The sequence below is a fragment of the Parambassis ranga genome, chromosome 2, assembly GCF_900634625.1.
Source record: "Parambassis ranga chromosome 2, fParRan2.1, whole genome shotgun sequence".
In the NCBI taxonomy this organism is placed as follows: domain Eukaryota; kingdom Metazoa; phylum Chordata; class Actinopteri; family Ambassidae; genus Parambassis; species Parambassis ranga.
The window spans coordinates 3,475,506-3,497,558 of record NC_041023.1 but is presented as its reverse complement, the minus strand read 5'-3'; the positions used below and the strand labels follow the sequence as shown (position 1 = coordinate 3,497,558).

The 22,053-nt window shown below is 42.9% G+C and overlaps 4 protein-coding genes across 6 annotated transcripts; 1 reads left to right on the top strand and 3 right to left on the bottom strand.

The window, feature by feature from the left end:
- Positions 1 to 3,394: 3,394 nt before the first annotated feature.
- Positions 3,395 to 4,601, bottom strand: LOC114432628 (C-type lectin domain family 4 member F-like). The gene is made up of 6 exons (XM_028400759.1): positions 4,566 to 4,601; positions 4,434 to 4,484; positions 4,103 to 4,225; positions 3,840 to 4,027; positions 3,649 to 3,773; positions 3,395 to 3,574 (listed from the first exon to the last, which is right to left on the bottom strand). The coding sequence occupies exons 2-6, from the start codon at positions 4,459 to 4,461 to the stop codon at positions 3,406 to 3,408; spliced, it is 633 nt and encodes a 210-aa protein (XP_028256560.1). The 5' UTR covers positions 4,462 to 4,484; positions 4,566 to 4,601; the 3' UTR covers positions 3,395 to 3,405.
- Positions 4,602 to 5,695: 1,094 nt separating this feature from the next.
- LOC114432627 (hepatic lectin-like) lies at positions 5,696 to 8,090 on the bottom strand. Its single transcript, XM_028400758.1, has 6 exons — positions 7,869 to 8,090; positions 7,737 to 7,787; positions 6,502 to 6,627; positions 6,176 to 6,423; positions 5,985 to 6,109; positions 5,696 to 5,910 (listed from the first exon to the last, which is right to left on the bottom strand). Exons 2-6 carry the CDS (start codon positions 7,762 to 7,764, stop codon positions 5,742 to 5,744), a joined length of 696 nt encoding a protein of 231 aa, XP_028256559.1. The 5' UTR covers positions 7,765 to 7,787; positions 7,869 to 8,090; the 3' UTR covers positions 5,696 to 5,741.
- Positions 8,091 to 8,134: 44 nt separating this feature from the next.
- On the bottom strand, positions 8,135 to 11,192 carry LOC114432626 (CD209 antigen-like protein E). Of its 2 annotated transcripts, none has more exons than XM_028400757.1 (7): positions 11,055 to 11,192; positions 10,877 to 10,951; positions 9,752 to 9,883; positions 9,191 to 9,268; positions 8,675 to 8,838; positions 8,484 to 8,608; positions 8,135 to 8,409 (listed from the first exon to the last, which is right to left on the bottom strand). In XM_028400757.1, the coding sequence occupies exons 1-7, from the start codon at positions 11,116 to 11,118 to the stop codon at positions 8,241 to 8,243; spliced, it is 807 nt and encodes a 268-aa protein (XP_028256558.1). In that variant the 5' UTR covers positions 11,119 to 11,192; the 3' UTR covers positions 8,135 to 8,240. The 2 variants fall into 2 exon arrangements, with proteins under 2 accessions (XP_028256558.1, XP_028256557.1); XM_028400756.1 differs by having other exon boundaries at positions 10,877 to 10,972; positions 11,055 to 11,166.
- Positions 11,193 to 12,330: 1,138 nt separating this feature from the next.
- Positions 12,331 to 19,863, top strand: ak2 (adenylate kinase 2). Of its 2 annotated transcripts, XM_028400511.1 has the most exons (7): positions 12,331 to 12,526; positions 13,866 to 13,991; positions 14,630 to 14,740; positions 14,943 to 15,037; positions 16,616 to 16,688; positions 17,377 to 17,596; positions 19,618 to 19,863. In XM_028400511.1, the coding sequence occupies exons 1-7, from the start codon at positions 12,428 to 12,430 to the stop codon at positions 19,623 to 19,625; spliced, it is 732 nt and encodes a 243-aa protein (XP_028256312.1). In that variant the 5' UTR covers positions 12,331 to 12,427; the 3' UTR covers positions 19,626 to 19,863. The 2 variants fall into 2 exon arrangements, with proteins under 2 accessions (XP_028256312.1, XP_028256311.1); XM_028400510.1 differs by lacking the exon at positions 19,618 to 19,863 and having other exon boundaries at positions 17,377 to 17,637.
- The last annotated feature ends 2,190 nt before the right edge of the window (positions 19,864 to 22,053 follow it).

The following is a 22,053-nucleotide window of genomic DNA, read 5'->3' as shown; positions in this document are numbered from 1 at the left end:
TTCGGCTGCTTGTGTTTTCGATCTCATTCTTTCGGTCACTACCCAGAGCTCATGACCATAGGTGAGGGTAGGAACCGGTAAATTGAGAGCTTCACCTTTCGGCTCAGCTCCTTCTTCACCATGATGGACTGGTACAGTGACCGCATTACCGCGGGGGCTGCACCGATCCGCCTGTCCAACATGCACCGGGAAAAGGTCTGACTTACTGCCAGCAATGTGAACCAAACTCCTGCTCTGGTCATACAGGGACCTGATAGCCCTTAGCAGGACCACGGACCCCATACTCCCAGAGCACCTCCCACAAAATTCTGTGAGGGACACAGTCAAACGCCTTCTCCAAATCCACCAAACACATGTGGACTGGTTGGGCGAACTCCCATGAACCCTCCAGCACCCTGCGGAGGGTATAGAGCTGGTCCAGTGTTCCGCGGCCAGGAAGAAAGCCACATTGCTCCTCCTGAATCCGAGGTTCGACTATAGGCTGAATTCTCCTCTCCAGTACCCTGGCATAGACTTTCCAGGGAGACTGAGGAGTGTGATCCCCCTGTAATTGGAGCACAGCCTCCAGTCCCCCTTTTGAAAAAAGGGACCACCACCTGCCAGTCCAGCGGCACTACCCCCGATTGCCACGCAACGTTGCAGAGGTGTGTCAGCCAAGACAGCCCCACAACATCCAGAGACTTAAGGTACCCAGGGCGAATCTCATCCACCCCCGGTGCCTTGCTGCCGGGGAGCTTTTTGACTACCTCGGCAACTTCAGCCTGGGTGATAAGTTAGTCCACCACTGAGTCCTCAGCCTCAGCTTCCATGATGGAAGGCATGTTGGGGGGTTTGAGGAGATCCTCAACGTACTCCAACGAGTCGAGGTCAACAGCTCCCCACTGTAAACAGTGTTGGTGGACTACTGTTTCCCCCTCCTGAGGTGCCGGACAGTTTGCCAGAATCACTTTGAGGCTGACCGATAGTCCTCCTACAGGGTGGAGCCCCGGTTGTGCCATATCGGGCAACGTCACGTCCATTGAGTGACTTCTCTTTATAAGGGGTTTTGGTCTTGGTCTAACCCAGGGGTCGGCAACCTTCAGCATTAAAAGAGCCATTTGGGCCGGTTTTCCCACTAAATAAAGCACACTCGGAGCCACAAACCCCTAAGTACTAATCTACACCTATCTGACCACTAAATTAAAGGTAATATTAATCCATGTATAGGCCTAATATAGATAGATATAATATTTATCTGAACAAAAAATGCCAGTTTATATGTTATTTTGATTTCAGTGTGCCGTCATTCATGTCCTCCATGCTGTAGGCTACAGTAGTCAACCTGAATTATGAAATACGTCGTTCAGGGTCCGATATAAAAATATGTATTTTCACAATAACAGCTTGTTTAATTATTTCTTTCACCTCGTTAATGTGAGTTCTGCTCTGGAACTTCACTGCACAGCGTATCGTATCCATTTCAGGGCTGTAAGACGTCGCTTTGATTTTCACGAAGGACTGAGCTCTGATCTGTGAGGCTGGAGCGATGTTTAGTTTTCATGTAGTTCATGATGGAAAACACCAGCTCGCACAAGTATGAGGATCCAAAGATCGACAGGACTCCAAATGCAAACTTTTCCATGTTCATATAAGTGTCAGGAATGTCATTCCATGTAGGCTGTCGAACACGAGTTTGTCCGGTGTCCCAGGTGCTGCGTACAGGACGTGACGTGACGCATATTTTAACAAAATATTAAAAGTTTTATTTTAATGTCACGAGAGCATCTCAATCTCCAAAGAACGGCCATTATTTATTCACGTTATTTTTTTTTTTTTCCAAAAAATGAGCTTGCCCTGGGAGCATCAACACGCTGATGACGTGCAGGTGTATTTGCCCCTTAGAGTTTCTGCCAAAGATTCCCTCCAATCACTGCTAAACTGCATGAGTGATATTAAGACATGGATGGACCTAAACTTTCTGAAATTAAACAAAAACAAAACTGAGGTTGTCTTGTTTGGTCGCCCCGACCTAGTCCAGCTCCCTTGGCGCACTGGCACCAAACATACAAACTCATGCAAGGAATCTTGGGGTGATTGAAGATGGTGCTTTTAAATTGGACAAGCAGGTGAGCTCAGTGGTCAAGTCCAGCTTCTTTCAACTAAGGCTTATTGCTAAGGTAAAGCCATACCTTAGTCAGAGTGACTTAGAGAAAGTCATCCACACTTTTATAACCTCTCGCTTAGACTACTGTAACTCCCTATATATTGGAATTGGACAGTCAGAGCTTCACCGTCTGCAGCTGGTCCAAAACGCAGCGGGAAAAAAAAGCGCGAGCACATCACGCCAGTGCTTTCCTCACTTCACTGGCTACCGGTGAAACACAGAATTGATTTTAAGATTCTTTTATTCGTTTTTAAGTGCTTGCATGGGCTGGCCCCGGACTATTTATCAGACCTCCTGGTATTGCATCGGCCCTCCAGAGCTCTTAGGTCTGCTAACCAAATGGCTCTAGAGGTCCCCCGATCTCTTTTAAAAACTAGAGGTGACCGGGCCTTCTCAGTGGTGGCTCCCACTCTATGGAATGCTCTGCCTCTAGCTGTGTGGTCGGCAAATGGCCTCACCACTTTTAAATCTCTGCTTAAGACTTACTTATTCACCACGGCCTTTGCCTGAGGGTTAGGGTTGGCAGCTCTTGGGGATTTTATGTTTTATGATTGTATCTTTGTTTTTATTGTATTTTACTGCAGTTTATTTCTTTTACGTTTTTCTATCAGTTTGAGTTTATTTTACGTATTTTAATGTTAAGCACTTTGGTGGGCGACGCCCTTATAAATGTGCTGTATAAATAAAGCTGACATTGACATTGACAACAGAGGGATGAAAGAGCCTCATGCGGCTCCGGAGCCGTAGGTTGCCGACCCCTGGTCTAACCCATCACCCAGGACCTGTTTGCCTTGGGAGACCCCGCTGGGGACATTAAGCCCCTGACAACATAGCTCCTAGGATCACCTGGGCACTCAAACCCCTCCACCACGATAAGGTGGTGGTCCATGGAGGGGTAAAACTCATCATTTTTTCTGATTTCTGTTAAAGACAGATGTTCCTGCTCGTCAGGCTGTTCAGACACGGATGTGTCTCACAGCTTCCTTCACACAGACCAGCTCTTGCTGCTTTTTTCTGGTTGTTCACATTAACACTGAGATCAGAGATAAAATAAGGCTGTGTTGCAATTCAGTTTTTATTTTGCAGTGAAAAATCCAACAACATATCAACAGACTGTCTACACCATGAACACGACACGTCTGTTCCTTCTGATAATGTTTATTTTGCATTTATACACCAAATCTTTTTTCTAAATGTTTTTAAAGCATCGACCATTTTAAATGTTTGCAACCTTATCTTTATAAAAACCTCACTCAGTGATTCTACTCTGCTGATTTCTCACACACGCTTCTGTGAGGCTTGTCACAGGATTTATCATACCAGGTCTTCAGATCACGACTTTTTCTGTCCTCTCCCATCCTCACACAGTCCTCTCCTTCACGGTTTTCTCCTGTCCAGTTATCTGGTTGCCCTTTGCTCCAAAACATCAAACTAAGAGATGAAGCACAGACTCAGTAAAACAGTTTTTCTGTAAAAGGATCCCAGTGTTTTCATATCAGTCAAACCTTTGGTTCAGCAGTGAGCCGTCCACCCATGTCCATGCAGCCTCTGTCTGTGAGTCTGTCAGTCCGATCCAGAACTTGTCTTCAGCGTGCATCATTATTTCTGACAGCCTTGTGTCCAGGAAACTCTGAAGAGGAAACGTTTATCAGAATTTGAGGCTTTTCTGTGCTGAGATGATCACAGAGTTTCATACCTGCTCCTCCCGGCTGTCTATCTTAACCAGGTCTCCTCCTTTCTCTTTGCAGAAACCTCTGCTCTCTTCCCAGGATGACTTATTGTTGTTGAAATAATAGCACCGTCCTCCATGTTGCTCCCAGCCTTCTTGCTGTGGTTTACAGGCAGTAGGGGTCTGTTTATCGCTGAGAGTTTCTATCACAGATGCTGATAAAAATAAAAAGTCAGATGTGTTTTTGTTTAGTGTGTTTTTAGTAAATGAATCAAACTGCAGAGACTCACAGAGACGATAAATCACGATGAGAGCAGCTGCCAGCAGAGTGCAGACCACCAGCAGGGCCACTGCCCAGCAGGGGACCTTTGACCCTCTGTCTGATTTCACATGTGGAGAGGCAGGAGGTTCACCTGCTGAATGTTAAATGAGAATTACTGAAACACTAAAGGCAACACAAGGACACACACACACAGGAAACCTTTAGAACTTTCTGTATTTCTGCATAAATATGACCCAAAAAATTCCACACTTTTCACACGAGTCCTAAAAACCGGTTGCTACGTGTTTGTTTGAAGATGATGGAGGTGCCTCCTCATCCTCTCTTCTCAGCGGTCCTACCTTCTGTGCTTCTCTGTGTTCGGCTCATCGTCAGGACGCTTTGCTGTGAGTCTGCAACACAAAGCTGTTGATAAGTCACTTGTCATTTCTTCTGTTTGGAATTATAGAAAGATTCTAAACATGGACGCTCACTGTTAACGTTCCTGCTCGTCAGGCTGTTCAGACAGAAATGTGTCTCACAGCTTCCTTCACACAGACCAGCTCCTCCTGCTTGATTCTGCTCCTTCACAGTAACACTGAGGTCAGAGATTAAATGAAGGTGTGTGTGCACTTTGCAGTTGGTAAAACCACAGCAGTAAATAATTTCCTCTGTTACCATGTCAGAGGAATGTGTGTGGAAACAAACACCAACAACACATCAACAGACTGTTTACACAGTGAACACGACACGTTTGTTCCTTGTGATAATGTTTATTTTGCATTTATACACCATCTTCAGCAAAAATCTTTTTTCTAAATGTTTTTTGTCACATGGAAGAAACCACTGTTAATATTTGTAGCTTACAGGCAGCAGGGGGCGCTGCCTGTTTTAACAAGTACTTCTTACTGCTGAGAAAAGAAGAAGAATTACTGGAACACTAAAGGCGACACAAGGACACACACACATCTGTAATTTTTGGTAGAACAGATAAAATCGACAGGAAACATGACACATGATGTGTCAAACCTCACTCCTGCTGCTCAGTTCCTCATTCTTTCCATCTTCACTTTGTTTGGTTCATTTTAAACCAAATGTCATTTATATATTTAACTCTCATTAAACATCACTGAATGTGCCCTTATGTTCTTTAAACTGGTTATCAGATGCATGATTAAAAACCAGTTGCTACGTGTTTGTTTAATGATGATGATGAAGGTGCCTCTTCATCCTCTCTGTGTAGCTCTGTGTTCGGCTCACGGTGAGGACGCTTGCTGTGAGTCCGCCTGTGTCTAGCAGCATAAAACTCATAATTTTTTCTGATTTCCATTAAAGACAGATGTTCCTGCTCGTCAGGTTGTTCAGACACGGGTGTGTCTCACAGCTTCCTTCACACAGACCAGCTCTTGCTGCTTTTTTCGGGTTGTTCACATTAACACTGAGATCAGAGCTAAAATAAGGGTGTGTTGCAACTCAGTGATAAATCCAGCACCAACAACACATCAACAGACTGTTTACACAGTGAACACAACACGTCTGTTCCTTCTGATAATGTTTATTTTGCATTTATACACCATCTTCAGCAAAAATCTTTTTCCTAAATGTTTTTAAAGCATCTATAATTTTTAATGTTTACAACCTTATCTTTATAAAAACCTCCCTCAGTGATTCTACTCTGCTGATTTCTCACACACGCTTCTGTGAGGCTTGTCACAGGATTTATCCAACCAGGTCTTCAGATCACATCTTCCTCCGATCTCTCCCATCCTTGCACAGTCCTCTCCTTTAGAGTTTTCTCCTGTCCAGTTATCCGGTTCTCTCGGGTACCAAAACATCAAACTAAGAGATGAAGCACAGACTCAGTAAAACTGTTTTTCTGTAAAAGGATCCCAGTGTTTTCATATCAGACAAACCTTTGGTTCAGCAGTGAGCCGTCCGCCCATGTCCATGCAGCCTCTGTCTGTGAGTCTGTCAGTCCGATCCAGAACTTGTCTTCAGCATGCATCATTATTTCTGACAGCCTTGAGTCCAGGAAACTCTGAAGAGGAAACGTTTATCAGAATTTGAGGCTTTTCTGTGCTGAGATGATCACAGAGTTTCATACCTGCTCCTCCCGGCTGTCTATCTTAACCAGGTCTCCTCCTTTCTCTTGGCAGAAACCTCTGCTCTCTTCCCAGGATGACTTATTGTTGTTGAAATAATAGCACCGTCCTCCATGTTTCTCCCAGCCTTCTTCACACATCAGATGCGGTTCATCAATGAACGCTTCTGTCACATGGATCTGGTCACATGGTTTACAGGCAGCAGGGGGCGCTGTCTGTTTCTTATAGCTGAGAGATTCTATCACAGACGCTGATAAAAATAAAAAAAAGTCAGATGTGTTTTTGTTTTGTGTGTTTTTAGTAAATGAATTAAACTGCAGAGACTCACAGAGACGATAAATCACGATGAGAGCAGCTGCCAGCAGAGTGCAGACCACCAGCAGGACCACTCTCTCTGAGGGGACCTTTGACCCTCTGTCTGATCTCACATGTGGAGAGGCAGGAGGTTCACCTGCTGAATGTTAAATGAGAATTATTGAAACACTAAAGGCAACACAAGGACACACACAGGAAACCTTTAGAACTTTCTGTATTTCAGCATCAGTCTTTCTCTCCACATCTTGTTCTTCACCCTCTTTCTTCTGTCTTCTTTCTTCTTCTTCTTCTTTTTTATTCTTCCGTACGTTTTTTGGCGCAGCGTATCTTCAGCATACATTGACCGATTTCAGCCATTCAACTATTAAAATGTTCATCTCACAGAGGACAACTTCAAGTTTTTTTCAAAAAATTATTATTTTTCAAATATTAAGCAATTTCTGTGTCATTTTTTAACATTGAAGTCTATGAGAGAGCCCTCCAATGAGGGTCATCTGCCAAATGTATCTCCTCCTACAAACTTCAAGCTACAGACTCCAGTTTAGTCTTAAAACGCTCATTAGATGCTGCTCTATCAAACTTGTATTCAGAATTTTCTAATTCCGAATGGTTTTCGCACGTTAGGCTCTCAAAGTTGGAGTGCTCTGCTGTTACCATGGTGACAGGCTGGCACACAGAGGCATACAAAGCTCTGAATTGCTCTGATTCTCCAGCAGTTCAGAGCATCAATCCTTCACATCAGCGTTCAAAGCAATGCTTCAGCTGCAGCAATCAAACTTGTATTTTCTTCAGGAAACGCTTTTTTCTAGTTGTATTCTGGTCTGACGTCCCCTTAATTTGATTTAAAGTGATGTGAGCGAGGCCTCCAGCTGCGTACAGGTCAGCCTGGGTTCCTTTGTGTCTCTTACATGAGCTGGATCATTTTGTTGCATAAAGAAATAACAAAATGAAGAAAATGGATTCTGTTTCCTTTTACACTTTCAGACATCTAAGAATATCGGCGGATATTTCAGCTCATATTTATGCAGAACTATAGCAGAACTATACGTGTCCTACATGAGGACTCTGACTGACTTCCTCATTCTTTCTGCCTCCATTTCTTCACTTCATTTTTTTATATTAGAAATTATTTGATTTTCTTTCATTACGTTTATTTTTTTCTAATCTATGTGATTAAAAACTGGTTGCTACGTGTTTGTTTGAAGATGATGGAGGTGCCTCCTCATCCTCTCCTCTCAGCGGTCTTACCTTCTGTGCTTCTCTGTGTTCGGCTCATCGTCAGGACGCTTTGCTGTGAGTCTGCAACACAAAGCTGTTGATAAGTCACTTGTCATTTCTTCTGTTTGGAATTATAGAAAGATTCTAAACATGGACGCTCACTCTTAACGTTCCTGCTCGTCAGGCTGTTCAGACAGAAATGTGTCTCACAGCTTCCTTCACACAGATCAGCTCCTCCTGCTCGATTCTGCTCCTTCACAGTAACACTGAGATCAGAGATTAAATGAGGGTGTGTGTGCACGTTTGTACAGTTGGTAAAACCACAGCAGTAAATAATCTTCCTCTGTTACCATGTCAGAGGAATGTGTGTGAAACAAACACCAACAACACATCAACAGACTGTTTACACAGTGAACACGACACGTTTGTTCCTTCTGATAATGTTTAATATCATGATTACTTTTGCATTTATACACCAAAGCTTTTTTCTAAATGTTTACAACCTTATCTTTATAAAAACCTCACTCAGTGATTCTACTCTGCTGATTTCTCACACACGCTTCTGTGAGGCTTGTCACAGGATTTATCGAACCAGGTCTTCAGATCACGACTTTTTCCGTCCTCTCCCATCCTCACACAGTCCTCTCCTTTACTGTTTTCTCTTCTCCAGTCATCTGGTTCCCCTTTGCTCCAAAACGTCAAACTAAGACATGAAGCACAGACTCAGTAAAACTGTTTTTCTGTAAAAGGATCCCAGTGTTTTCATATCAGTCAAACCTTTGGTTCAGCGGTGAGCCGTCCACCCATGTCCATGCAGCCTCTGTCTGTGAGTCTGTCAGTCCGATCCAGAACTTGTCTTCAGCATGCATCATTATTTCTGACAGCCTTGAGTCCAGGAAACTCTGAAGAGGAAACGTTTATCAGAATTTGAGGCTTTTCTGTGCTGAGATGATCACAGAGTTTCATACCTGCTCCTCCCGGCTGTCTATCTTAACCAGGTCTCCTCCTTTCTCTTTGCAGAAACGTCTGCTCTTTTCCCAGGATGAATTCTTGGTGTAAAAATAATAGCACCGTCCTCCATGTTGCTCCCAGCCTTCTTCACACATCAGACACGGTTCATCTTTGAGCGTTTCTGTCACATGGAAGAAATGATTTAAAGGCAGCAGGGGGCGCTGTAAGTCCAGCAGCTACAGTCTGACTGTAGTCATGCTTCTTCTACTCAGTAGCTGCAGACTCTACAGCTTCATCACATGGCGCCTCGACCTTTGACCTTCACCTTTCTGCTGTGCAAAGGGCTCTGAATAAGAATAGACTGGCTTGCATGCAGTACAGATGTAGCAGCACATCTGGGGCATGCTAATTCTTTTAATGGCACCTGGACACTGGAACACAGCCTGAGTGTTTCAGTGTCGAATCATCAGCGGGGCAAAATAAAAAGAAACAGAAGAAAGATTATTTGAGGCAGGATACAGGAAGATTCTCACCTGTGAGATTCACCTTTACACATTTAAGCTTCGGTTTCGGACACTCCATATGTTGCTTAGTCCTCATGTTGTCGACCACTGATAGAAAAATAAAGTCAGTTGTAGTTTTGGTGTCACTAAAGCAGAAGTGGTTTTTAGAATTTGCATCTCATGGCACTTGGTGTTATCACCTCGGCACACAGCAGTTATCTCTTCTTATTACTGCATTTTATGGTTATTATATCATCACAGGTTTCGTTTTATTACATGTCTGCATGGCCATTAAAAGACTCCAGACTTTCACTGACTCTTCTTCTCCCTGTGTTCGCACCTTGTTTTCTTTAATTCTAACTTTACCCTTTACTTATCAGCAAAGTTACATTTGTGTTAAAAACCACCTTCTTCATTTTCTGGGTTGCCATGGAGACGGGTTGCGACACCAGCACTTACTCACAGCTCTGGATGATATCTCAGATCCTTTTTTTTCCCATTAATGCTTCATTACTAGTGTCACTTTTTGCCACAGATCGCTGCCATTACACCGCTGGATTGTCTTTATGAATTTAACACAAACAGACTCACAGGTGACACACAGAGCGATGACAGTGGCTGCCATGAGAACACAGACGACCAGCAGGGCCACCCTCTCTGCAGTGACCTTTGACCTTCTAATGGACGCCACTGGGTGAGAAGCTGCTGGATCGTCTGCCGAGGCTGAGCAGGGAGACAAGTTCATTAAATCAGACCGCACTGCATGTGTGCACACACTTTATGTCTTTCACTAAATATTGTGGGTTTTCTGTGTGCGACCATTTTCACTTGTTATTATGTAACACACAGACCAAACCCAGTAATGTGGCTTTACATGCTGCCACATCACAGCAAAATCATCAAAGTCAAAGTCAGCTTTATTGTCAAATCTGCTGTATGTGCTGGACATACAGAGAATCAAAATTGCGTTACTCTTCATTCCGCAACATATAACATATAACTACAAACTTAAGATAGTGTAAAAAGTGTACCTACAATGAGGCACACACAAAATACAAGGCACGAAATGAAGGCACCATTATCATGCATAATTAAATTTAGACTATTTCTTCATACCCACTTCCTTAATCGTAGCTGAACCTCAGCTCGTACATCTTACCACACTTCCCAGTAATAAAAACTATTTTTCACATTACATTATTGTGTGTTGTTGTGTGTTAATTATTGTGTTTCTGGCAGAAAAAAAAGAATTTTGAGAGAAGGAGGCACTTTTTTTATTCTTAATTTCAATCTAGATTTACACCGAGCAGTTTGTATCACCATGATACTGTACATGATTCACTGACTCCACTGATTACAAGCCTGTAATCCACTGTCTTAGCTTAGTTTAACTACTCACTGTGTCCGATGTTGGTTTCCCGAGTAATAATAAAATATTTGTGCATGTTCAAAATCTAATTTTCATTTTAATTTACATTAAATAATTACCTCAGGTACAAAAAGAAATCACATTTTGTCCATAAAAATACACGATCCCCTCATTTGCTTGGATTAAATTGCATCAAGCGTTAATTGTTTCAAAGTTTTAAGAGATTTTGCTGCTCTGATTTTTTTTCAATGACTTTTTGTTTTTGAAAAATTGAGAAATACTACTAATAAAAAAAGGACACGGACATAGTTCCCTTTATTGTTGATGTATTATTGATGATTTCCTACCAGACGGCTCTGCTGATGGCTGTTTCAAAATCTTCACCTCAGAGTAAGTGCTGTCAGGCGATGAGGAAATGGGCTCTGTGAAACAGAAGCAGGAGGCTTCAGTGTGGCGTGAGTTACCATTCACTGCTGATAAAATGTAAATATATATTCAGATTTATACATCAGTACATAGACTCACCCTTCGCTTTCCCATTCAGTCTTAGAACCCTCACGTCAGAGTACACTACGTCAGCTTCAGGCATTCTGCTGCTGTGTGATCAGGAATCTGAGCAAGAACTACACAAACACAAGTCTGACAACGCATCAAAAAGCTTCCTGAGGAGGAGGAGGGCTTAAAACAGTCAGTTCCACTTATTCTGCCATTTAGCTCAATGAATCACTTTGTCATTTGGTCAAGTGACGTGTGGCTTAGTTATCAAGTTTGAGGGAGGAAGTGAAACTATAATAATAATAATAATAATAATAAACATAACCATAATAATAATAATAGTCACCTCAGTCCACATCCATTCAGGTGAGGGCCTTTTCCTTTAGAACAGGTCATTCCCAAGTCATCTATAAAGTCTGTAAGGCGACTGAAGTTATTGATCCTCTTCTCAATGTTTTGGAGCGGCCTGCTGATGAATTATTGTGCATCCAGTTTATTAATTATCTCTTTGAAATCTTTTTTTCCACAGTTCTGATTCTCCCCTCTTGGCATCAACTGCACGTACATGCACACGCATATGTTTGACCCCTGGGTAGTTTGACATGACCTGGGGGAGAAGTCATGTATCTTATATGTCATATATCAGTGACCGTGGCGCTGTGATAGCTGCATGAGGATTCTTTCATTCTTTGCGTCACTGATAGCGCCGTCTCTGAGCAGCAAGACTTCTCTGTCCTTCAGCTTCGGCAGAGATCCTCTGTCTCTGTGTGTGTCTCCCATGTTTCTTCATCACTTCATCTCTCTCTCTCTCTGTTTTAATTTTTTTATTTCCCATTTTCTATATTATATATATATATATATATATATATATATATATATATATATATATATATATATATATATATATATATATTTTTATATTATATATACATATATATATATATATATATATATTGTTTTATTGTATATATATTGTTTTTAATTATTATTAATTATATTGTTATATATATTGTTTTTAATTATTTATATATATTAAATATATATATATAGATTAAAAACAATAGACAATTACTGTACAAATACACAAATTCGGGAATAAGAATTAAAAAATAGCAAAATAAGTACTTTTCTGTAGATATTTGTCGTAAATTAAAGTCTAGTGTCGGAAGTTACACAACGTGGTGGATTACCTGTATTATCCAATCAGCGAGCACGCTTTATGAGGGAAGAGCCTTACAGCCAATCAAATGCCGCATTCTTCCGCAACTGGGCGGGGTTTAAATATTAAAGCAAAAAAGGAGGCGGGGGCACTTCCTCTCCTGACCAACTTGGCTGAAGTGTCACCAGGACGACACTGACAGACTTGAGGAAAGTTTCTTCCCCGGTGGTCTCCCGGTCCTGTCATGGCCCCCAGCACGCAGCTGAAGGAGGCGATAGCCGATGTGCATGATGGCATTCGGGCCATCCTACTCGGACCTCCCGGAGCCGGGAAGGGGACACAAGTGAGTCACAGTCACCCAGCTAACGGCTAACGCTAGCTCTGTTAGCTCTGACACCAGTGTAAAGAGCATGGTCGGTGTTAGCTAATGCTAATGCTAGCCTACCGGTCTTTGAATAAAACGTCAGTCTTTATTCTGTGGGCCTGTCGGCTTAAGTGGTAAGTTTATGATAACACTGTGAGATGCTAATAAATGTTTGCCACGTATGGAATTCAAACAAAACCTAAAGTTTTAGCAGAGTTAGCTCTTGTTGCGCTATGTTTTTATTTTTAAACGGTCCTTACTTTGTTACAGCAGCTGTAAAATGATAGAAAGACACACTGTAAAATAAAACACTAATATAAAAGATTACAAAACGAATGAATGCTTGGAATGATAACAGAATAAAGTGACTTCTGTACTGTATTATTATTATTGCACATTATCATCAGGCACAGGACTCTGTACATGAGAGCAGAGTAAACACCACTCTGTTGCATATGCAAACTTGTGACACACATTTTCACACTTGACGTGTGTTTACCATAACTCTGAGCCTCGTGCTGCAGCCGTCACACACACATCAAGTGTTTGCAGAACAGCAGAATATGTGAAACCTTAAAACACAGAAGAGGTCTTGAGGTAGAGACCAATGAGGTGGATTAGGGTTGGCTAACCAGGATGTACTGCTTGATTTGACTTGACACTGTATTTGTCACATACACAGGTGTACATAGTACAATGCTTGTGTATGTGTTCCAGCATATTTACCGACACACAACAGTAAACACAGTGGCCAAGGGCAAGGAGAAGCATGCATGAAAGGGGGAAAATAAAAGGGCCTGCCTTGATATGTTTAAAAGAATAATGTGTTTAATAAGTTTAAAGGAGTAATAAGATCAACAGTGTGTCCTTTGCTGTTTTTTTATTGTTCCCTATATTTATTGTTCCCTATATTTATGAATTGCTGTTGCATAATTTGTGTTGCAGCATTGTAGAAGACGGAAACCCAGATGTGGGGGAAGTGTTTAAAAATGTCAAAATGGCCGCACTGTGTGGTATCAGCGTTGAGCGCTGAGAAAGACAGATCCCTCGCTGTGGATTCATTTAGAGGAAATCTTACCTCCATCTTCTGTTAAAGAATCAGGTTCATTAGTTTGCATCAGACAAAGGGAGGATGATGCCGATATTTAACTCGCTCCTCAGTAGTATATGGAAGACCTGAACGCCTCAAAGGAACTTACAGTTTAAGCTTCAGTAGTTGCATAGCTTTAGTCGGATAAATAAACTCTGTGGCTGCACAGCGTCTGGTCTCTTTGCCAAAGTAAACACGGCCTTCATGCTTTCATCCATCTTTCCGCAGGCCCCTCGGCTAGCCGAGAAATTCTGTGTTTGCCACCTGGCCACTGGAGACATGCTGAGGGCCATGGTGGCTTCAGGCTCCGAGCTCGGCAAGAGGCTGAAGGAGACGATGGATTCTGGCAAACTGGTAACGTTTTTTTACACACCTCCTTCTCATCATTTGTGTGTATGTTTTTCTTTCTTGATTTCTTGCCTTTAGAGCTTTTGTGCTCACTCTCATGGTACTCAGGCTATAACTGAGATATCTGCATAAAGCTGCTGCTGGAAATAAGTTATTGTCTGTTCGAGGAAGCAGTTAGCAGCAGAAACTGGCCCCAGTTTTGATTGTAGTTTGGATTCTGGCCTAAAGTCATGCATTGGGTCCTGGTGTTTCTCAGGATTTTGTAAATTTTGATCTACATTTGTAAACCCGGCAGCAATTCAGTCGAAGAGTGTTAATCTCTTCTTAAGTTCTGACATTTGGAAAATATCAGTGTTGATGATTTCTCAAGAAAACGATCAGAGCAGTTGCGTAACTCCTCGTCTCCATCCTCCTCTGTGTCTCAGCATGTGACCGAGTTCTTGTGTATTCCTCTGGGCTTTTGATGTTCCACCATCTGTGTTTGTTTGGGTATATATATCTGTATCCCCATGTCTTATTTCCTGTCTTGACTCCTCTTACACCTCGGTGTGTGTGGATGCTGAAGAGGGCAGTATCAGCATGGTGTTGTCTTGCTGACAGTGTTGGGAGAAGTGTGAATTGATGGATTTGTTTTGCTCTTGCAGGTCAGTGATGAGATGGTCGTGGAGCTCATAGAGAAGAACCTGGACACACCGGCCTGCAGGAACGGGTTCTTGCTGGATGGATTCCCCCGAACGGTCAAACAGGCGGAGATGGTAAGGATTTTATTTTTGTGACTTTACTTGGTTGTGCTGTTCCTGTAGAGGTGCAGGACTTCATGTTGCAGTGAACAAAGAGCCCTGACTGACTAAAAAAAATGTGACTGAAGTGGAAAACACATGCAATGTTAATGAAAAGCTCTGGTGCTCTTACATTTTCGCACCTTAGAGCGTCATCTGAGCTCTTTCTGTCTTCCAGTTGGACGACCTGTTGGACAAGAGACACGAGAAGCTGGACTCTGTGGTTGAGTTTGCTGTTGATGACTCCCTGCTGGTCCGCAGGATCTGTGGCAGGTAGGAGCCCAAGTGACAGAGAATTAATTATTCAGGACCAGAGAAAGGATGAAGTCTGTTTTATTTGTCAGGCAGGCAGCCAGTGGGCAGCAGGGCTTTATGATTCGCCAGGTTCCTTTTGACTCCTCATTCTGTTGGCGTGTTAAATCCCACATGGACAGGTAGATTGATTCATATGGACAGAGGAGTCTGGGACAGGGAGATAATGATGGGGGAGAAATGGAGCGTGAAAGGCTGCGATTAACAGAGAAGGTGGCCTGAAGGGTTTTAGAGCGTCCTGCAGCGGGAAGGTCGCAGATTGAATTCCCGACGAAGCGTCCGTCCCTGATGAAATGTTCTGAATACCAAAGCTGCCGAGTGCCTGCTAAATGATACCTAGAGTTTCCAAAAGGGATGTGTGCACAAGAAGAAAAAACACTGAACCGTCATGGTTACCATGACTGTGCAGTGACAAACCCGCTCTGCAGTTTCATCTCAGCATTTGTGCTTTACAGCTCACACCTTCAGAAGTGTTGTGTGAATAGCGGTGAAGTCTCAGTGTACACAACCTGCCAGCAGCAAGGACAAAAGATGGTGGGTGAGGGTTCAGCAGCAGAAGCAGCAGATGCTCCTTCAGGAGGCCGAGTCCAGGCTTAGACACAGTTAGAGTGGGTTTCTCTATCAGTTGAATCTGTTATAAATCTGCTCGGCAGTATTACAGGTTGCCTATCTACAGAATGTAAAACTGCTTTTGTTGCAGGCTGTAAATGTGACACTTTCACCTAGAATTTTGTGTCGAGTTGACCTGCTTTTTGAGCCGCCCTCTGGTGGTTAGGTGAGGAGTGTGCAGTTTTTTTTTTTTTTTATTTCTCTGTTTCATTTCTCATTTCAGTGGAGACTCCTAGTTTGAGCCACACAAAATCTCACTTCTCTCTCACTGACCAGCGGAGAAGCTGACAGTCAGTAGATGCTGTCTAGGGACGGTTTGTCTCTCCTGGACTTTCTAACTGTATGAACCCAGCAGCACGGAGCAGCAATCCATTTTTACCAGCAGTTGTGGTGTTGGTGTTACTCAACATCTCTTCTTTCTGCTGTAACCTGACGGCTGTTTGTGTGGAAAGTAGAGCATAAACTGAAAGGAGGGTTGTAATCTGTCCAGCAGGGCATCAAAAACTCTGAAAGACAGATTTCAAACTGTTTATTATGTTGTGCTCTAATTTTGAAGCACGAGCTGAACGGGCAGGTGTGTTTTCAGAGACCATCATCTTGGTGCGTGTCACTGCTTCATGTTGTCAAAGCTTTTACTGCTGCCCTTCAGATTTGCAATCATCACTGTAACTGAATAGAAAAAAGCAGTTAGTTTACAGAGAGCCGTCTTCCTGTCTGCGGGTGTCCTTTGTGAGTAGGAGGAGGCCGGCTGCTGCCTTTTCAAGCCCAAGTAGGACAAGGACATCATGTGGGATGTGAAAAGGACAGTTAAGTAGTTAGTGAGACTGTGGTTGTCAAACCCTCATCTGTCCTTCTTCTCCTGCTCTCACGTCTTCAATGTCCTTGTCCTGTCCTCTGCTTCCTCTCACCGCCTTGCCTCTGTTTCCCCAGACTAATTCATCAGCCAAGTGGCCGCTCATACCATGAGGAGTTCAACCCCCCCAAACAGCCCATGAAGGATGATGTAAGTAGATTCACAGTCAGCCCACTTAGAAGACACTCCTGGCTGAACTGCCACCCACCTAAAACAAAAGCCAGTCTGAGAGCTGGTGACCTTTAGCCTGCTTTGGGGTTCATAGAAACTTGTTTGAACTTGTGGTTCAAACGTGAGCAGATCTGCTCTCTTGACATAAAGTTCAGGTTCTCTCTTTCTGTGCTCAGTCGGGCTGCATGACAAGAGGCAGACGGTAGAAGTATAGCCAGCGCACTGTGCCACACCTCTGGTCAGGCTCTGGAATGAAGTTTGTGTTCTGTAGACTTGCTGCATGTTAGAGGACGTGCAGCACAGCAGAACAAACTTTTTCCCCAGTATTTCCTTTCTGATGGGTTTTGATAACGAAGCAGCCTACAAGGAATCCTTCCTTGAAGCTGTTTGGCTTTAGGCTAACCGCTACCTGCTAGTGTTAGCCATTGCTAGCATGCTTAGCTTGCAGGCTGCTCCTGTACTTTATGCTGTGGCATTAATGACTCATTCATGTTCACCGAGGCCATCAGCTGAGAGGAGGCATCTTTTTCATATCGACTTCTATACAGTTGGACCTCTTTTTTGCCCCCTGCTGGCCATTAGAAACACTGCAGATTTCAGAGGCCATGGCTGCTTCTTCTGTGGAATTTGACTGAAACCATGGGCTCACCATTATCTCTTTCTGCAGGTGACAGGTGAGCCTCTGATCCGCCGCAGTGACGACAATGAGACAACGCTGCGGTCCCGCCTGGACTCCTACCACCGGCAGACGGTCCCTCTGGTGCAGTACTACAGTGCCAGGGGCATCCACACGGCCATCGATGCCGCCAAGAACCCGAACGTCGTCTTCGCCTCCATCTTGGCTGCCTTCTCTGCCGCCACGGAAGTCCCCGCCCGAGCTGCCGCCTGTAAAGACCAAGTGTTCTTCATTTAAAGCTTTCCTTCCTTCCTTGTATCCCCTTCACTTTCGCTCCGTTTCCCCTCAGTGGTGGAGATTATACAAGAGTTGATCAGGTGTCAGAGTGGCAACAAAATGTAAAGGTGTTTCAGACAGGAGTCAGAATCCTCCTGCTTCTGCCTTGCACTGTACACGAGTCAGGTTTAAGGTTCTGACCTTTGGCAGACATGCTGTGCATGTTTCTATAGATGCTCTTCTCCACAAGCTGTTTGAAAATATTGACATTTGTTGCATCTTGTTTGCCTCCACTGGACAGGTTTGCTCTTGTTTAATCGATGACTTAACCTTTTCATTTTTTTTCATAGAGTAGATCTCCTGTTTTTCTCCTCTTCAGATACATTCCCTCCTCCTTTTCTTCCCTAAAACTGCAAGATGCATGCATGGAACAAAAAGCATCAGATTTCGGTGGCTTTTGACGCACTTTTGTGAAGTTCGTGATTCTATTTTAATGAAATAGATGCTGAAGTAGCACAAAACTGTAGACTGAAACGATGTGACGTCATCTCAGCACTTTATAGGTTTGACAAGGTTTACTATTACAGTTTATGATTTCCCTCTCACATGTGACTCTTTGTTCTTTGGACCAACGTGTCAGATGAGTTTAAATGAGACTTCTGCTCTTTAATTTAAGGTAATATGTCCTGGTGTAGACTGTAGTGACCTAGTTTGAGACCACATTTTAAGAGAAAATGTGGGGAAAAAAAATACAGACTAGACTTGATATTTTTATGATGAATGTGTGAGAGGTGGCTCATTGCAATTAAATCTTCACCTGCCTTCAGGTTTTCAGAGCTTTATATTCACTTATAACAGTTCCAGCCTCCACATACATACATATATGTATGGATCTAACCAGCTATAGTATATTAAGTGGCTAAGCATAAAGTTGTTCCCAGAAGTGCAGTATGTGTCCTGATCCGTTTACAGTAAAAGCAGAAAGCACCGCCCTTCAATGTGACCATTAAAATAAAAATGATAGTTGTGTTTTTGCGACCCTAACCCCCCAAAATGACTAAAATATCAGTTCTAGCAGCTTGACCTGTTATTGATTGTTGTTTTAAGTACGTAGAAGCACTTTGTCTTGTGTGCGATATGATAAGGTCTTTGTGTGCTGACTGCCTCAGAGCTGGCGTCACATTTTGTGTGAACTCTGAAGGGTGTTGGTCACTCAAAGCTTCAGAGAACACTTGAAGGAAATGTTTTGAGTTCAGGCTTTTGTTTGTGAATCTCCCTAAGGTGTCTTTTTACACTCGTGTTTGTTTATGGTTATGTGTTCACATCCAAACGCGTTATCAGGAACGTAGACGGCAAAAACATTCTCAGAAACACCTGCACTCTGAATAGCTCCTTCCAAAGAAGGTGCGGTGGTTTATTACCGCCTTTGTTCCGGTGGCTTTCACTGACACACACACAGATTGATTTGTACTAAAGGATCTAACTCGCAGACCTCAGAGACGTGTTTTCTTTCTAAATGCAGCCTGCAGCCTTTCTGTCTTCGTCTGGTCTTTGGGTTTCAGGGACTTGTCTTTGCCTCCTGGGTTCCTCTTTGACCTGTCGTCCTCTTCCCTGCTCTGTAGTCACCTGGTGTTTGTCTTCAGTGGACACATCCTGCATGCAGACTGTGTTACCGTCCCTCTCCCTTGAATGCTGATGTATTTTTACTCTTGGGGCTGTTGTGATGAAAAACAACAGCAGATGCTCGGCAGTCCTGGTTTTTTTCTTCTAAACATTCTTCACAGATGCCTCCAGATGCTTTTCATGTATCACTTTTGAAAGCTTGAAGTTAGAAGGTGTGATTGTTTTGTTGGCCTTAAAGGAAAGAGACTTTAGAATGGGCTCTTTAAACTGTCCACCTCACATTTGACAAATCCAACATCATAAATGACCAAGAAAGTGTTTTTAGTCATGGCGTGTTGCATTTTCTGTGTCATTCACTGAAAACGTCTCTTCCCTCTCCCCCTTGTCTTCCAGCTGGTTGAATCCTGAGCTGCTCCATTCCCCACCCGGACCAAAGTTGGGCAGACAGACAGACAGATGAAAGGGAGGGCCAGTCGTTAGAGTTCTTTTAAGCTTGATTTTTGCAGTGCTGTTGGGCTTGTACTGGGCAGTACATGTCTGTTCCCAGTAGATCATGTCAGGGATGAACAAAGTCATCCGATTGTCCTCCCCATGTCTCTCCCCTTCTAATAAACAACCAGTTTTTCTACAGTCGACAAAGTTTGTGTTTCTTTTTGTTGCCTTGTTGACTCATCATGATTCATCAAACCTGATTAAAATGTTGGCGCGTGGTTAAAACTTTCGGGGTTCAGAACTTGCTGACTCACAGCACGAGCTTCCTGTTTCCAGGACCACCCGCCTACTACAGCTCCCCCCATGCTCCACCTCATTGTTCACATTAGGAATTTAGGCGCACTGTGGCGCTGACAAAATGGCAACGAGCCAGACATGTTATGTAGCATCTGTCATTGCTGTCGAGTGCTTTCTTTGGTAATCCTTCCTCTGAATGCAGAGTTTCCTTTTCTTCTGGTCACTTCTAAGGGTTAAAAAGTGAAAGTCCCGATTCAAAAACATGAACATGATGTGAGAGAGGCCCTTAGCTGCTTAGAGGTCACCCTGGGTTCCTTTGTAGCCTTGCAGCCTGTTACATGACTTGTGTTTGGAGCGATCGTTGTTGATGGACCTCTCCTGTGGAGGGTAACGATGGATGGACTCATCCATTTGTACACTGTCTGTCTGTGGAGTCCAAACTCTTTAGAGATGGTTGTGTAACTTCTTTCAGCCTGTTGAGCAGCAACAACTGTTTGTATAAGTGATCAGACTTAAATAGAGATAAATCACTGTTAAGTAAAAACAGACACTCGCTGCAGCACTGCACAGTCTCCATGGCTATGGTTGTTCTCTTCTTTAGCTTCAGTGCTCCATGGTGCGAACGTCACTGCAGAATACAGAGATTTATTTGGTGCTGATAGGCTTAACCTCTTAACCTGAGATGGCACTGTGTGAACTCATCACACACTCAATTACATTAATTGTGTTTCCTTTTAGGAAAGGAACATGAGAGGGAATACATCAATTTCATCAGAAATATTATACAGCTAATGTCTGTGGTGAAATATGAGGTCAAACAGGGATTAGGAATCTGTGGAAATACTCTTAGGTGTGATCTATAAAGCCCAATCACACATTCGCAGCCTTGTATCAGAATCTTTGGATTGTAGCTGGTGTTGTATTTGAGATGTTTCTGTTCTGTCTGCTTCGTTACGTCTGAACATGTCTGGACGTGCTGGAGTCTCACAGCAGTGTGATGGTATCAGTGTGGTAATTGGTTAAGATAGAGATTATTGTCCTTCCTCTGAGGATCTCTGCTGAATATAATAGCAATGGAAAATCAAACAATGCTCTCTATTTGTTTATTTTACCAGCAAACAGAACTGGTTTGTTCCCGTTGGGCTGCTTTTCTCTCATTACAGGGCTGCTCTGATCACTAGGAGAGAGGCCACAGGGTGCAGCATAAATGTAAGGACGTGTTATTTTGATATGATCATAATCTGGTCTGTTATTCCTTTTATTTTATAGACAAGGCATAAATGCTACTGTACAAATAATCCACATGTATTGATCATTACAATTCTTCCAGTTGTTACAGGAAAAGAACCACTTGTGGGAAAGATCCCCCTCTGTTGTAATGATTTCCTGAGAGAAAAACACTTCCTGCTGAAAAACAGCCGCAATGATAAGATCGGCTGATTGTTTGGATGAGCTGCTTTCAGAGTATCTAACTTAAGTGTTTCCACATTTACAGCGTCAGCCTGCAGCCCCAGAGCTACTGAGGGACACCTCAACAGATACAATGATCAATCTGACAGCTTGTCCAACTGTACAATGTTCAGATACTGAAGTTTTCTAAGGAATACATTCTGTGCTGTGAGCTGCCTCTTGTTTCTTTCCTCCCTTTTATTGAATTTACAATTAAGGTACAAGAGGATCAATCACTTACCATCAACCAGGACAGTGTGGGAACAGAGATCAATACTGATATTACAAATGACTACAGAGGACTCGGAGAAAGCTCTAAAGAGAGAGAAATGAAGTGAATTGATGTAAACAGAAAAAAAAACATGGTTTGCTCTCAAAATAAAACAAAGTTTGTCAAACCTGCCTCAAAAAAGTCTTAAAGTAACATATTATATTAAATACAAGAGTTTGGTTGCTGGGCAACCAAACTAATAATATATACGGTTAAACATTATATTGTATTATATTATATGATGTTATATGATATTGTTATGTTCAGCTGTTGTAATTGAGGGAAACATAACAAAACAAAAATTGTGCCATTTTTATTTAAGGGCATTAAATAAAAAGCTCTCTGTTAGCATTGCTAAGCTAGGATGCTAAGTGTCTGAG